Source organism: Rhea americana, unplaced genomic scaffold (genome assembly GCF_003343005.1).
Source record: "Rhea americana isolate MKP2758 unplaced genomic scaffold, rheAme1 scaffold_111, whole genome shotgun sequence".
Classification (NCBI taxonomy): domain Eukaryota; kingdom Metazoa; phylum Chordata; class Aves; order Rheiformes; family Rheidae; genus Rhea; species Rhea americana.
This window is the reverse complement of record NW_028185162.1, coordinates 1049208-1065777: the sequence shown is the minus strand read 5'-3', so window position 1 is coordinate 1065777 and position 16570 is coordinate 1049208. Positions and strand designations below refer to the sequence as shown.

Below are 16570 nucleotides of genomic sequence, written 5' to 3'. Positions count from 1 at the left end.
AAGAAGCTATTGCTTCCACAGAAAAGGGTTACAGAAAGCAACTAAGTACTGACAGAACTGGTCTCTGGAATCACATTATGACTTCTACCTGAAGAAGAAAAATAAAAGTACAGTYCTAGAACCATAACAGAAGTGTTATGAAAGCTTTTGTAACCCACACAATAAGGACCACATCTACAGTTAATGCTCACTACAGTTATTACCCTACTAGTACCCTAACAATAGCTGTAGTTCCACATACTAATTCTCATTCTGATTTTATATACATACATGCATTTTCTTTAAAGCACAAAAGCAAAATTATGTATCCTGGTATTAGTACATTGCAACGTTAAAACAGTTTAGTTGCTGTCTCTCCAGTTCCAGCTAGATTTTACTTGCCAGAAGCCCATACATGTTTAATTTTCTCAGACACTGAAATACACATCCATGTTCCAGTAATTAAACTACCACTCTGCCTTAAATAATGGGTAAGTAAACAAATTCAGCTACAGAAATCTCATTGCAGATTGTCTCCTAACCATGAGAATTAATTTGAACTCTCATGCCGTATCTTGAAACCTACCTCTCACAAAGCCGCAAATTTATTTTAAATACAAGGTACTTTTTAGAGAGAAACCATACACCTGAGATTAGAAATCACCCACCTAAGATTCACTGGCTTGAGTATATTACATGATACGCACAAAAGCAACATAAAATAAACAGCTCTGTTTCTACTGCATGCTCGTGGTCCTTTGAAACAATCTCAGATCTGCATTTCTTTAAGTTTCCTCTGATTTACACAAAATCAAAATCCAAATATAATACAATTTCATCAAATTAAAATTTCAATTCGTACAAGAGTTTTTTGGTTTTGTTATAGTCAATGCTACCATTGGGGGGTGGGGGGGGAAGGCCTCTACTTGAAAAGCATAAGAGAACCACATACCTTTATTCTAATTTGTGTCACCTGAAATAAAGATTCAGTTCCAGTAGAAAGAATAATACTTGCTCTGGTCTTCCCAGTTTCAGTAAGAAAACCTAAAGACACAATGGGAACATAGATGATCTGAAAACGTTTTCAACTGAAAGGGTAAAAGACACACAGAAATATGGTATCATGCTAGGTATCTTACCAGTGTCTCTCCTGGGACTTGAAATTGCTGCAGATGCAGAGTGTTCCCCCACTAAAGTTTAGAAGTTTAGTAATAACTCCCAAATATTATTTTGGCTTGTGGCTCTATTCACTGATAACTCACTTTTCCTCAAACTGTGATCCACATCAGTAGGCAATCCACAAAACAATTTAAAAAATTGAAACCATACGCATGAGCAAGCAAACAAGTAATATAAGCATTTAGTATGTGCCAAATTTTCTGTCATAACAGTTCAGTTTAAAAGCAGTATGACACAAAATAGTACACACGTTTTTCCATAAAGATTGGGAGCCACTTCAGTTAAAAAGGAGGCTGAGAAAAAAGAAAATGACCTTCCTTCACTTACAACCAGTGCATATTTTAGAACATATTTTATTAACAAAGCTAAGCTTTAAAGAAATAATAGTTGTGTATAGTTACTGAAAACTTCAGTGATTCTTACCRTAAGTCCCCATTAATATTTGGAAAGTGATCTGCAAGTGCTTCACGACTTCACCCTACAAATCATGCTCTAGTATAATTTTCTTTGTGACAGCTTACTGCTCACATCCACATAAAGGGTCAATCATTCCTCCTTCCAAATCCCAATCTGTTTTTGAAAATGTATCAGTTCCTGAGATTCACCTTGCTGTAAACTAGAATTTACATGCACTTATATACAAACCTTTCATATTTTAAAACTATCAAGCCCTGCTAAATACATAAGCAACTGCACCACAGACTTGGTAACATCGAAAAATCCAAACTACTTCTTCRTATCTGGTCGAACATTTTATAATTTAAGTCTTTGCTCTTACCATCCCCYGTCCATGGCTCCACAAGCAGGTTTTCAGGTCCTGATTTATCTTCTTTCCCCTTTACATCGCATGCTTGCAAGGTTAGTCGCAATGGTTTTCCTAAAGAAAGCAAATGAACAGGTTTGTCAACTTCATAAAACATGCAACCTGTTTTCTGGTTTTAGGTCCTTCATACAGAAAACAATTGAACTAAAAGAATCACAAAACTATGAGCTTTTTACCATTGTCAGACAAAAGGGAGGAGGAACTGGAGCGCAAGAGATATGCTAGTCTAACATCATAGCTGAAGTTTTAGATACGGACAGAAGGACACAAACTCGTGACAGCAAATGTTCCTTCAACTGCTTGTACACTTTGGAATTCACAACACATGAAATAGCACTTGTTTGTGGCAAAAGTTATTTGGAGAAAACTGAGCAAATTGCAAAGCTTTTGAAAGAAAATACTAATCCTATAATTACAAAGATATTTAATGTAATATTTGGCACAAGCCAAGAAGTCCTGACAAAACATACAAGGCAAACAAAGTGAAAAATTCTTCAGCAAGAAAAATGATAACCTCAGGAGCTGACACCCTAGAAAATAATCAATTACAAAACAAGTACAATCAATATTTACAGCAAAATCATACTGCCTTATGTTATAACAAACAACTTAAGACAGGTTAATTTACAAAAGTGGAAATAAGAGAACTGTACACAGGCGTTAATGGCATTATTTCCACATTTAAAACAAGYGCGCATGCGAGCGTGTGGAAGAGAGATTACTTAATGAAGCTAAACAGAAAAAAAGTGTATTATTGGAAAAGAAACACCAATGATATCAGATAATTCAATACAATACAAACACTATTACAGTCTTGATTTAAAGGCCATTGTCCATTAAGTTTATGTTTTTTCCCCTCAAGATCACAATACCTGGTTTGATTCTTGGATCACAGAAAGCTTATCTACTACCAATGCGAAGCACTTGAGYTTCAAAAGGCACATCTTTTTGGAGATAGTCATTAACTTAGAAGTCTTGTATAATTTTAAACCTCAACAGAACAACCAGTAAAACAATTTAGAAAGCTGTATATCGTATTTAGTACACCAGTTAAGGATCCAACAAATTATTCATTTACCATATTTATACAGCAGGTTCTGTCTAACTGTGGCCATAGAAGCAATAAGTGATGAAGCCTTGTATGGAGTGTCCAGATGATCAGTGATTGTACAAAGGGAACTCATCACTTTAGCAACACTCCCTCTGGCTAAGGCAAAGGCCAAGAGTGTAAGCTCAACCTCTGGAGTGGTACAACAACTAGGGAGAAACAAAACAACAACAACAAAAAAGAATGAAAAACAGATATAAAAGAAAAATCAGAAAAAAAAACGAGTTAGAGAAACCAAGTGCATTAAGTACTACTTTCATACGTGATACCTCTTTTGTGTGTGGTAACCTATCTGGAAAACTCTTTAAGCCACCAAATTATAAAACGTAGTAGCTACGTGGCTTGCTGCAGTTGCTAGAATAAATACTTGATACCTGATTTTAGAGAGAATTCTGCAGAGGAATAAAATCTGCTGTTCCATGCAGACCCAGTCCCCAGAAGGAAAGCTATGAAATGAATCTGGCCGTCTGGATGCTCCACTTTTTCCCAGATGAGATGAGGACCACTGAAAAAAGCCTAAACTACTCGCACAAATGGACACTGGCTTCTTAGAGGTGTTGTGTTTTGCAGCAGTCTCTGTGAAAATATGGTTTCTTCAAACAGCAGTCAGCGTTGCAAAACCCACCTATGTCAGGCTGTCACACCAACTAGACTAGTTACTGTCAACAGCTATCCCAGCTCAGTTTCCGTTTTCCTATTATCAGTAGTTCCTGCTTGGCCTGCTCCATGCCCTGAAGTGCTCTGGCACAGTACAGGCTCATGTAAACAAAATGACCTTTGWAATTATTTGGAGTTGAAATTTCTTCTTCATCAAACTTCCCCTAGCCCCATTTAAACCACTACACTTCATCTTAATGTTAAATTACACTCCCACACGGCATTTCAGATCAGAGACAATGGGTAGGCACTTTGCTTTTAAATAAATACAAATGATGCTTGAATTAAAAATCTAAGGTGATAATTCTTAACGTCATTGATTTTTTCCAAAGTACTAAAAAAAAGAGCAGGTAAATACAAATAAGGAAGATACATTTGCCATAAAAATTTTTATGTATCATTTTCCACCATGTCAAAGTACATCAGCATACTCTCACCTTGTTATTCTAATAAGGAAGCTATCTACTTCTTCCAAAACATTTGGAGATAAGAAACTTGAAAAATCTGTAGAGCCTGGTGTTAGGGAAAGAGGTGGCATGTGTTGCAGTGCTTTCCTAGTAAAAAAAGATAGAGCATAACATCAGAAAGTGAGACAGAATCAAAGAAAGTCTTCTAAAGTGAATGAGAAGTTTCARTCTATGCTTTAATGACTAGGTGTCTATAGGTTCTTTCTGCATTCAGAAGCTACTTACACAGATGATAGTATTTTCAAAAGGAAAAGACTGCATTGCATTCTATCTGGAGAAAGTCAACCACTGTTATGTAATCCTGGATCTCAATCTCACATTTAACGACACACAAATACATCAAGGAGTTTAGAAACTAACTTTCTACAAACAGGAGAAGTAACTTCTAAATGTGACTAAATACTACTTGAAAAAGTTTTAGAATTTTGCAAGAGCATCCTTCCTATTAATCCTTCCATTAAAAAAAAAGGAAAGATTGTCTTTAAATTCTTTCAAAATAATTACGAAAACTAAGAAGTTTATTAACTGAGATCAGAATTTCTGCTCTATTTCCTAAGGTAATGTAATAACCACTGAAAATAGGAATTCTTAGAAAAGATGTGCTGCTACTGTCTCACTCAAATGAGTTATTAACAGTAAGATCTGTTAATAAAGATTCTACCTTTTAGGCAGAATGTTTATCTATATGTGCAACGTATACGGTTAAATATTCTGATTCTATTCTTCCTCCCTCCACATTCTTTCTTTTTAAATCAGCAAATTTCAACTCACCATGAATTTAGCCAAAACTAATAGATAGAACTGTATCATACGCAAAACAAATAAGCTATCAACAACCTTGAAATACCCAAATATTTAGTTTAGTGTTAAAAAGTCTTTTAAGTTTCTGTTTCAAATGATTAAGTCATATATAGTAATATTTTAGTAAAAAAATAGCAATTAGATAAGCAATAAATAGGGGATAAAGATGAACCAAAGCAAGTACTAAGCAGCACACAAGAAAAACAAACAAAATAATGTCTAGGCTAAGATTAAAATAACATATCTGGATTATCACTGAAACAATTTGCAGCTGTGTAATGCTCAGTTGTCCAGTATGGGTCTGGAGAGCGGGCAGCTACATCAAAGTAATTCTAATTCTGAAGTTTGGTTTTCGGTTTTTTAATTCCAAACACTGAATTCATAACTTCTAAATGTATGCTTTCTGTCAAGATTTCCTCTTTTTAAAGTTTTTAGGCCACATTAGCCCAAGATTCACRTTATACTTCTAACAAACTGTAGCAACAACTGAAGGCCCTCACTTCTGGCAAAGCCACGCCACTGTGAACCTTCCTCAGGCAGACATAAGCACATATAAAGTTATCTAAACTTTAAAAAGGTTTCATAGATGAGACAAATTGCAGATAAGCTTAATGGACTTTAGCCTGCAGTACTCATTAACCTAATGACAGTGGTGCTCTTAAGCCTGGTGGCATCGTGCTAACTAAGCTCTATAAAAGTTGGTGTGGGCGTGCTGCGATTTCATTAGGATTCCAAACCTTCAAGTCATCGAGCAAAGGGTTTGGCAGCTGGACAAGGAAATGTTATACAGCAGAGCAGCCAATCACCACAAGACAAACATTTGCGCAGAGATGCTGCATATACCCTGCTTTATCCCCACKTAACTCCTGGCAAGGCACTACGCAAGCAAAAATTGCTGAAAACAAGCTAAACTCAACTCCATTCAAAAGTGGAAGGCGACCAATATTCACAAGCAAAGTTTACAACAGAAAATCAGTTTATTTTAGGCTTCCTGAAAACATTACAAGCCAAAAGATAGCTAAAAAAAAAAAAAAAATTTTCAGTGTTCATTCAGTTATGACTAAACTACCAAGTTACTCACAAAGGATAGGAGAACCATATTTGTTTTGGTATGTGCAAAAGGATAAAGGAGAAATATCAAAATTTAAACAATCTGATAGTTAGACGATGTTTAAATACCTTAATGGAGGGAGTGAAAAACAATTACACGACATAGATTAGTTTTAGTCGACAAAGGCTAGAAGTAGTCAAAAAAACAAGGAAGTTTGGTACTTACTGAGTATTTTGTAAGATAGTATGAACAAATGCTGGATTTGTTTCCATGGAAGCTGTTACCAGAGAGGTCAGCAGAGACCAGTACCAAATAGCCGAAGCATCGCATACTGAGACGCCCACCTTCTTAACTCTTTGATAACCGACTGCCCTGAGTCCATGGATTCTGGTGTCACACCCATCACTAAGGCAACGTTTGATATTTATCTGTACATCTGTCAAAAACACAAAACAGACTTTTTTTTCCCCATTTCTTCTGTTACACTAGATGTAGAAAAACCCAAGTATTCAAAGAAGTATTCAAAGCAGGAATTACCGTGTAACCTCTTAGACAACAACTATGTACATGTGTATTTCTTAAATATGCACCTAGTGAGTTGGAAAATTTATCTTCTGAATGGCCTACTCCATTACATCGTAGTATGGCCCTGTACTGCTAGAAACTAGGAAAAAAAGAAGGAAAAGGCTCTCAAAGTGGTAGTCAAATCACTACCAGTACTAATCGAACCTAAAAAGAAACTGTCCTTGGAGGAAGAAGGACAGAGGTGGGAAAAAGGGTAAAGCATATAAACAAATTTTTAGAGTTTACAGAAAAATTCTCACAAGAGTTCTTCACCATTTTGCATAGATAACATTCTCTTAGTTATGCTTGAAGAACAACATGTCTGCTGCCTGCTTCTGTAGGTGTGAAAGTTTATCTTAGTGGAAAGCATCACTGTGAGCTGAAGGGACATTTGTGAGGCTTCTTTGGAAGGAGCAGCTTTGCTGTGATTGATTCCAATATAGCACCCACAGATCTACCAGGCTTAAAAATAACACTACTTAGAAAGCCTTAGCATAAAACCTGCTTCACAAAAGTCATCTGACTGCTCCTCAGAGGTTTTCTAGAAAAAAAAAAAAAGTCTCTCAGAAACAGATTTTTTGCTAGATACTATTATCTAACATATGGTTTCACTCTGCAAGCAAAGATATCTTAACATGGCCCAATACTTTCAAACTGAGAGACTGAAACTGCACCTTTAATCATCCTAGCTATTCTACCCTTAACTCAAGTCAGAGAGATGCCATGAGAAAGACACTTCTATGGGCTAATCATTGAACTACAATCAAAATAATTTCTCTGACCCAAGGGTAAGTCAGAAGTTTCTGACTCATTCTGAAACGACTGACATTTCAACATCATTCTATGACATGCTCAACCTTTCACCTTCAAAAAAAAGCAACAAAACAATAGACCAATGGTATATTTATTGACTCACACATCTGACTAATATTAGCGTTTTCCAACAGTGTTACGTAGCCAGTGATATTGCTCGGAATGTGAACGTCTCGGACCTCCTGGAGACTGCTGGCATTCCTTCCCACTGCCACCGTAACTTGCTGTGGCATGTAGCTCTGGTCATTAGCTGCCACTGCAATGGACAGATGTCTTAAAACAACATCTGGTTTCATCTTTAAACTGTAAAGTAAAGAAGAAAAAAATGTTCTTGCAAAGAGAAGATAAGTCAAATGTTACAATCTCAGCTAAGCCTCACTGAGTTTCTACTTTTGCAAATATAAAYAAACTTGTTGGAAATTATCTAATAATTCACAGGCTTATCTTAAAGTCATCGCTGATAGTCAGACTGTAGAATTTTCTATTGCCCAGCAGCATTTCAACTGAGAAGTCATTCCTCAGAAACAAAAATGCATTTTTTTTTAAGGTACGTTCTCAGATTTATTATCAAACAGCCACCAAACATTTTTGTCTAAAGACATACTGATTTTTCTAGATTATGGTAAAGTACTGCCATTGAAACACTAAGCCCTGCATCTATAATATAGGTCAGAAAGCTCAGCTATGGAACAAGGATATGTGTCAGCATGAAAGAGGCATGTATCTTACAGCTGAATACTTTTCTTGGTGGTTAGGCTTTTAAACTTTCTGCAAAGATCAGTATGACTTATGTTTTCAAATCAATTCATCTGTCACTCAGTAACTCGCAGCTTTTTTCAGTTATACCCTAGTGGCTGCAAGACCGAAGGACTAACAATCCTGAAACTCAGCTKTGTATTACAGTGTCACTCACCGTATCCAGTGTGAGCGAGCACTCCCATCTGACTGCCAAAAGGATGTCGTTTCTCCATTTGTCATCTTGTCGATATCAGCAGAGTTGGATGAGGTTTCTATGTGAGTATAGCACTTTGTGACAGATTTCAGTTTGTCCGACTCTTGATTACCATTCAAGTCACTAGGGTATTCTGTAAAGGTAAAGAAAAGACATCACTCATAATRTTCTTTTTCATTTGCTTGTTTTTAAGAATTGCTATACCTTACTAATMATTAAGCATCTCACAGAAACGAGCTTGTTGGTATAGAACGTAACTCCTGTAAAATTTCTCAAAGCACTTCCTATACAAAATAGGAGACAGCAAAGTTTCATTTTAAATGAAGTCACGGTACTCTTAATCTACCACCTGTAGTATGAAAATACTCATTTTGCCTGGAGCTTGATAGCCTTTTCTTACTAGCCTCAGCAACGCTTTATTGGCATTATGCCAACATAACAGATGAGAGGAAAAATTAAAGAAGAAGAAAACCTCAATCTTAGCTATTCTATGAAAGGGAAAAGCTGATTGTTTCCCAAATAACTGATTTCTACGTGGAAAAGAGAATAAAAGTGCAGGGCTCTGAAAATATCATAAAGTCAAGCTGTGAACTCAAGGAACACTCCCTTAAGGCTGTCAAGAGTAATTACCACCAGGACAGTCCCATCTGGAATGTAATAAAAGATTCATGACCTCCTCCACAAAAATAACAAGTGTATTTTTTTCTACTGAGAAAGTCAACTTCAGGAAATAGTCGCCTTTACATAGAATCATAGAATCGATAGGGTTGGAAGGGACCTCCGGAGATCATCTAGTCCAACTGCCCTGCTCAGCAGGGTCACTTAGAGCACGTTAGTCAGGGTTGCACCCAGGCGGGCCTTGAAGATCTCCAGAGAAGGAGACTCCACAACCTCTCTGGGCAACCTGTGCCGGTGCTCCGTCACTCTCACAGGGAAGAMATTCCCCCTCATGTTCAGGCAGAACTTCCTGCGGTTCAGTTTCTGCCCATTGCCTCTTSTCCTGTCACACGGGACAACTGAAAAGAGTTTGTCCCTGTCCCCTTGACACYMTCCCTTCAGGTACTTGCACACATTGATCAGAGCCCCCCTCAGTCTTCTCTCCCCCAGGCTAAACAGGCCCAGCTCTCGCAGACGTTCCTCACAGGGCAGGTGCTCCAGCCCTCTGATCATCTTTGTAGCCCTACGCTGGACTCTCTCCAGTAGTTCCATGTCTCTCTTGTACTGGGGAGCCCAGAACTGGATGCAGTACTCGAGATGAGGCCTCACCAGGGCTGAGGAGAGGGGCAGGATCACCTCCCTCAGCCTGCTGGCAACACTCTGCCTAATGCACCCCGGGATACCATTGGCCTTCTTGGCCACAAGGGCACATTGCTGGCTCATGGTCAACCTGTCATCCACCAGCACTCCCAGGTTTTTCTCTGCAGAGCTGCTCTCTAGAAGGTCGGCCCCCAGCTTGTACTGGTGCYKAGGGTTGTTTTTCCCTAGGTGCAGGACTCTGCACTTGCCCTTGCTGAACCTCAGGAGGTTCCTCCCCDCCCADCTCTCCAGCCTGTCCAGGTCTCTCTGAATGGCAGCACAGCCCTCAGGTGTGTCAGCCACTCCTCCCAGCTTGGGATCATCAGCAAACTTGCTGAGGAGGCACTCTGTCCCCTCAKCCAGGTCACTGACGAAAAAGTTGAACAGGATGGGACCCAGTACTGAGCCCTGGGTACGCCACTAGCCACAGGCCTCCAACTAGACTCCATGCCACCGATGACGACCCTCTGAGCTCTGCCTTTCCGCCAGTTCTCAATCCACCTCACTGTCCACTCGTCTAACCCACACTTCCTGAGCTTCTCTAGGAGGATGTTAGGGGAGACAGCATCAAAAGCCTTGCTGAAGTCAAGGTACACAACGTCCACTGCTCTGCCCTCGTCTACCCAGCCAGGTAGTCCATCGTAGAAGGCTATCAGGTTGGTTAAGCARGATTTCCCCTTGCTGAATCCATGCTGGCTACTCCTGATCACAAAGGAGAAAAAATACATGGAAGGTATTTTTCCAGTAACTGGTAAAAAATATTTGACTGAACAGAAAACATCACAAATTAGTAATCGTCATTCTGAAATAGGACTGGAGAAAGCAAAAACATCCAAGAGTGCTACTCAGAATGCTGGACAGTGAGGAAATCAGTTTATTTGACTGAAAAAAGTCAGAAGCACACAGATCAACGTAATGAAAAGGCAAGTCTGTTAAAGATAAAATAAAAAGTTTTTTTTTTTTACTGTTATATCTGTAATGTATTCATCCTACAAAACAAAGTCACCCAAATCACAGCAATTTCACATACCTCTCTCTTTTAGCAGAAGTCGATCTAAAGAATCCTTCAATACAGAAGACCGCATAGTACAGATATTGTTGAAGTACTCCAGCACTGGATATGGTATAGCAGTACTAGAAATGCGATTCCGGTGCAAGAATCTCAGTATCATCGAAGCATGAAGACCAAGGCGCTCTTTTGATTCGGAAAATATGTCAATAAAACCTAGAAATAGACATTATTTCTACCTTTGTTGCAACATTGGACAGAACTTTGAGCAATTAAGCCATCATTTTTCCTTTCTACATCTTATTGCTAGGTAAATTTGAATTAAGCATGGGAGCCAATACTGGAACTACATTCCGGATGAAGTAGCTCAATTTTACAACATTTAGAATGGGATCATGAAAGGTGAAAGAAAAAAAAAATGTTATTAGTCACTTGAAATGTCTGAAAGAGTTCAAAACAGTCACCAAAAATCTTAGATCTTAAGCTTATTTTGCTGCCTCAAAAGGCCCAATTTCTTGTTGTTTTTTATTTTAATATCTAGATGAAATAGATACTGCTTGGTTGAAGAGCTGATGTACCCACACTATTCACCTTGGGCTACGCTGGTATCTCACTGTGGCATTTTAGATTATTCCCAAAGAGGTGCCTAAAGCTTTACACTGACTATGTAAAAAATTAAAGCTTCTTAGCAGTAGTACTCTGAATCACAGTGAAATTAGGCGCGTAGAGTACCTGCGAGTTCTCTCGTCTGATTTTTCTATTAGTCAATTCTAAAACTTCTTGTCCATTCCTCCCAGGCAAATCTACCTTAGCCACTTATCGTTAAATTTTGTAAATTGGAAACAGAGTTTAGAAGTTATATGGCACAGTTATATAAACTGTGAAATATTTTTTAGCAGGATTTAAGTTAGAAAACAATATAATACTAAGTACACAACTCATCATCTGAAACAGACTCAGAGGAGGATTCTTCCAGTTATCACACATAAGATCGCTACTGAATTAGTTAAGACACCAACATTTTGCAAGAAGCTCTCCATTCACAGAGAGAAGAAAATAATGCTTAATTATGAAAGCAAGTCAGTTGGCTCCTAATTACGGGAAATCTTTAACTTGCAACAACTTCACTTGTTTGACAACAGGGAAGTGAGAATGACTTGGACTACAGCTGTGAGAAGATTAGGGAAAACAAAAGCTTTGTCACTCTGTTCTCATACCTGGAACTAGTGAACAAGCTTGCAGTTGCCTGATTACATGACTAAGCTCCCCTTGAAGATTAGCTCCACTACAGTTCTTGAGAGCCTCCAGCATATTCTCCACGTCTACAGTGCCATCTCCTTCAACATCAAATTGTGCAAAAGCCTAAAGAGGAATAAAAAAAGGAAAAATTATTTCAAGAGATTTACTTCAAGCAGTAATTCAAGTTATTTTATATAAACCTGAACAGTAAGCATTGCAAGATTATTAAATAAAATCAAAAGAATTGATTTCCTGCAGTATGGAATTCATGGCTACAGGAAACATATCCTGGTTGAAAATCTGCAATACTTAGCAAGTTTTATGGCACTTGTATTGCCTTCCTATAAAAGTCAACTATAGTTATGCTTATGTGGAGACAGCACATCATCTAGACCAGTGAATCAGCAGTATCCACCCAACATCTGTGACTATGAAGAAAGTACTCACAAAAGAACATTAAAAATTATTTCCATTAAAGGATGAGTTAGTTCTAAATGACATTTAATCCATCACTCATTATTGCTATAGCCACCTCAAACAGCATACATTCAAATTCTTTGAGATTTTAAATATTTTCTTTAGTTAAGGAAGTGTATGCTATTAGAATCAGAATTTTAAACATATATATAGCCTTCCATACACTGTCCTCCTAAATCAAATAGCAGTTTAAAATAGTTCGACAAAGTATTTGTAAAAACCATGTAATGAGTTAGGAGTCTATAGGACTTCATTTCTTATTGAAGAAAACCATTACCAACTTCATTAATTTTGACTTTAATATAAAAAGTTGTGTTAAACATGCATAAAGAGTAATTACGCAACTACCCATTCCGTATCTTTGTGCTATAAACARAACTTTTTAAAAACAAAATTATGAGACTTTTTTTTTCAGCTAACCTTATAAAACAGAATCAAGCTCATAAATGTAAATCTTTTAAACWAGATGTTTCAGAGAACTCATGAGCCAGGAACATACTATTAAAACCCATTAGTTATATTTTCACTAACTCCCAACTCTGAACTTGGAATTTCAAGTTCAAATACTAACCAAGCAAATTTGGCTTCTGAGAATAGATCACCTCCTAAGTGTCTGACACTAAGAGTCAAGAAATTACAGCTATTCAGGAAGAAGCTTATGTTTGAATTATGTTTAAATTATTTTGCTGAGTATCAAACCTGAAGTACCATTAAAAGCACTATCCTAGAGAGAAATACTTTGAAATGACTAGATGAAAATAACCTGCCAATTAACCATGACATAATTACACTATCTAAATGACAGCAAAGTCCTCAGAATATAAAAGAGTTTAAATACCATATTTTACAGCTTACTAAAGCTCCAAAGGCAATTCTACAAAAGAGCTGAATTTCAATTTGGTGGTTTCATAAACTCCTGTTAAACACATGGCTGCGCCTATGCTAAAAATGATCACCTTTTAAAAAAGTATATATTGTTATTACAGAGATGACTGGTGCTGGGCATCAAATAGATACCAAAGTAAAAACCAAGAGCTTAGTTTGAGTACAACAGTATAAAGGGAATTAACTGTAACAAAGATAGCTCTGGTTGCTGAAAAAGTTCAAAGTACAGTTTAGTATCAACCCACTGTTGCTGTTACAGGACTTTTCCTCATACCTGAAGTCACACCTGAATACTTACTAAAATAAGGAGTGAATAAGTAAGCAAGTTTTCTGGTTTTAGTACTGAAAACAAACTACACACAAGAACACAAGAAAAGGTTGGATCTGCTGATGAAGTTATATATACAAAATTTGCATCTTAACGTAGTATTTTGTCATCTTTTTTAAAAATATTTCCTATGATCTCAGTACTAGGTTGACTTTCACCCTTTTWATGGTTTAGTATAATTTAAACTCTATATTCATTTGACACCAAAGTTGCACAACTTCTACTGCTTAGATAAGCTCCCCTGTGCAACGGCGGTACAAACAAACAAAAATACTTCAGTAAGCAAACCACTACTGAGCTGTCTTCATGTCTGGGACATGTGCAAATGCAATGACAGCTTTATACATTCCAGCTGCATTCTGCTCCTTAATAAAAGCATTAAGRCCAGAAGCTTCCCACCAAGCTCAACACTGAACATGAAGAAACATTAGAGAAATGTCTTTGCTGGGAAATGATGGCTAAGTTTATCTGTCCAGGAAATATGGCAAACAAAAATCACAACCTTATCTCACAGACAGCTGAGGAACTGGATGGCATGAGAATATATTTTAAATATTATTTATGAAAGTTCTATATTCCACCCTTTGCTCTTAGTAGAGCTGAAGCGTTCACATTTAAAGCAAAAGCTGAATACGTTATAGGATAGCTGCCGAAGCGCTAATGGATAAAAAAGGATTCAGGGTTTATCTAGCAAAGAGATAAAGTATCTAAAACAGAGGTTCGTTTGCACATAAAACATTCAATGTATTYGGTCACAGCCCCACACAGAGTAGAAAAGCTTAACAGGCAGAGCAAATCTGAATTTAGTCTATGCCGGGCAGGATTCTGTAAGCATCAAAAAATGAAACCTAGTGACCTGCCCTCAACAAGTTGACCTCTCATCAGCATAAAATACATCCTGGAAATCTAAATTACTACACCTCATGGGCTAGTGCCAGTTATAGAAACAAAGACAGCAAGGTTTTCCACTTAACTCCAACATCTCAACCTGCAGGAAAGATGAGATCTGACTGTCTACCCAAACCACTACAAACCCCTTGACAACCTCCTTTCAAAGAGTAGGAAAAAAAAACTATATTCTTCATCTTTTTTGCATGAATAACTGCAACAATCTTTCTTCTAACAGAGAAGGATCTGCAGAACAGGCAACTCTCAAAATATTCCCACAGCTGGCAAAGCTCAGTTGTTCCTACTAGCAGAAGGAACACCGATGTACTAATTTTGCACTTCCATGACAAACGAGAAAACACTCGTCATTGCTTCTTGCAAAGGAACTTGAAATTTAGAGACAACATTTCAGCGAAATGCACAATACWGCCTGGTATAAATGTTCCTATTTTTACAGCAAAATTAATCTCTTTCCATTTTCCAGTACTTGCATTACTATGTCATTACTCATTTCAAGCAGAGTATGTGTGGTTTAATAGTCAGTTTATAAAGTTATTCCACTATTCTGAAGCAATACAACGGCAGAAGGAAGTCACTGGCGAGGCTCGGGAATCAAATGCAGCAAGAAATTCAGAGAGAATCACTATCCTGAGTGTGAAATTTCCAACTAGCTATTCTAGCAACATTTTAGATGCTAGCTAGAGATTCAGTGTTCTAGATAGTAAGTTCCTTCTATCCTTTTGGGAAGCTGAAGGGAAACTGTACTCTCTCCTCACCAAAAAAACTTACCTTAAGACCTTCTGTCTGTTGAGGGACACTCGGTTAGACTACTCTCCTCCAAGCCTCCCAAACCCTCTCCTTCGCTATAAGCAATGCGGTGCCAAAGGCACACCTGGCAATTTCAGCGCCGTCTTTGGAAAGCAACCACGCGATTACGTCTAGCCAGCTTAGGTTTGCCCCTGCCATTAAGAAGCGCCTCAGAGATCTGATTTGCAGAGCACTTCCTACCTTTGCTACCACGGGCAACCGCGATTTTATTCCAAAGCAGCTGCTGAGCGCTACCACCGAGAGCAGCTGTAATGTACTAGCTGTATACACCGCGCAGGGCCCCGGCGCGGCGCTGGCCCGGCCCCAGCCCCGCGGGCCGCGCCGCCGCCGCCGCCTCACCTCCTCGCTCTCGCCGCGGGAGCCGGCCGCCAGGCGGGAGACGCTCTCCAGCACCTCGCAGAACTGCTCCAGGCTGACGGCCTCGTCGCCGCGGCTGAGGCGCTCCTCCAGCCAGCGCACGAGCGTGCTGTGGTGCCGCGACACCAGCGACTCGGGCAGCGCCGCCTCCCGCAGCCGCGCCGTGGCCTCCCGCAGCCGGGCCTGGTCCAGCAGCACCTCGGCCGGCGGCAGCGGCGGCGCCGGGCTGGCGGCGGCGGCGCCCGGCGGGAAGGGAGCGCCGGGCTGCGCCGCCGCCTCCATGCCTTCCTCGGCGCCTTCCTCCTCCTCCTCGCTGCTGTGGCTCGCCGCCGTCCCCATGGGCCGCCGCGGAGGAGCCGGTGCCGCGGACCGACGCTTCGCGTAGCCGCTTCTGCTTCCTCCTGCCGCCGCCCGCGGCTCCGCCCGGCCCGGCCCGGCTTAGTCAGCAACTTCCCGGCCCCGCAGCACCTGTCAAGCCCGGCGGCGGCGGGCGGCGGGCGCGCCACACTGCCGCCAAGCGAGAGCCGGCGCCGCAAAGCGCCCGTCCCCGCCCCGGAAAGGCGCGATGAGGCCGGCTCCCGCCCCGCACGACACTTGCCGTAAAGCGGCAAGGCAGGCCCGATAGGGAACGCTGTCGTGGCTGAGCCACACTGCCGTCAGCCGCCGCGCGGTCGCAAACGCCTTGCCGCGCTGGCCGCGCCGCGAGGAAAGTGTCGTGAGGGGTCGGGCCTCGGGCAGGCACGTGACCGCGCCCCTGGGTGCCGCGGGCGGGCGCGCGCGCGGCCCCATGTGGCGGGGGGCGGCGGTGGCGCTGCTGTGCCTGGGCGCCGCCTGCCTGCTGGGCCGCGGGTTCGATCCCCGCGCCTGGC

The 16570-nt window shown here is 40.2% G+C and overlaps 2 protein-coding genes across 3 annotated transcripts in view; one reads left to right on the top strand and one right to left on the bottom strand.

The window, feature by feature from the left end:
• ZZEF1 (zinc finger ZZ-type and EF-hand domain containing 1) overlaps window positions 1–16223 on the bottom strand; it is a 61709-nt gene extending 45486 nt beyond the window's left edge. For both annotated transcript variants that reach the window (XM_085315068.1, XM_085315078.1), the window contains exons 1-10: window positions 15684–16223; window positions 11917–12061; window positions 10721–10915; window positions 8356–8527; window positions 7546–7745; window positions 6291–6501; window positions 4184–4300; window positions 3060–3238; window positions 1937–2035; window positions 932–1023 (exon numbers count right to left, since the gene is read on the bottom strand). In XM_085315068.1, the coding sequence (XP_085171194.1) occupies window positions 932–1023; window positions 1937–2035; window positions 3060–3238; window positions 4184–4300; window positions 6291–6501; window positions 7546–7745; window positions 8356–8527; window positions 10721–10915; window positions 11917–12061; window positions 15684–16040 (1767 nt within the window). In that variant the 5' untranslated portion in view covers window positions 16041–16223. The remainder of the gene's footprint in view (window positions 1–931; window positions 1024–1936; window positions 2036–3059; window positions 3239–4183; window positions 4301–6290; window positions 6502–7545; window positions 7746–8355; window positions 8528–10720; window positions 10916–11916; window positions 12062–15683) is intronic.
• Window positions 16224–16421: 198 nt separating this feature from the next.
• Window positions 16422–16570, top strand: part of CYB5D2 (cytochrome b5 domain containing 2) — a 4921-nt gene continuing 4772 nt past the window's right edge. Inside the window, exon 1 of the mRNA XM_085314680.1 lies at window positions 16422–16568. Within this exon, the coding sequence (XP_085170806.1) occupies window positions 16489–16568 (80 nt within the window). The 5' untranslated portion in view covers window positions 16422–16488. The remainder of the gene's footprint in view (window positions 16569–16570) is intronic.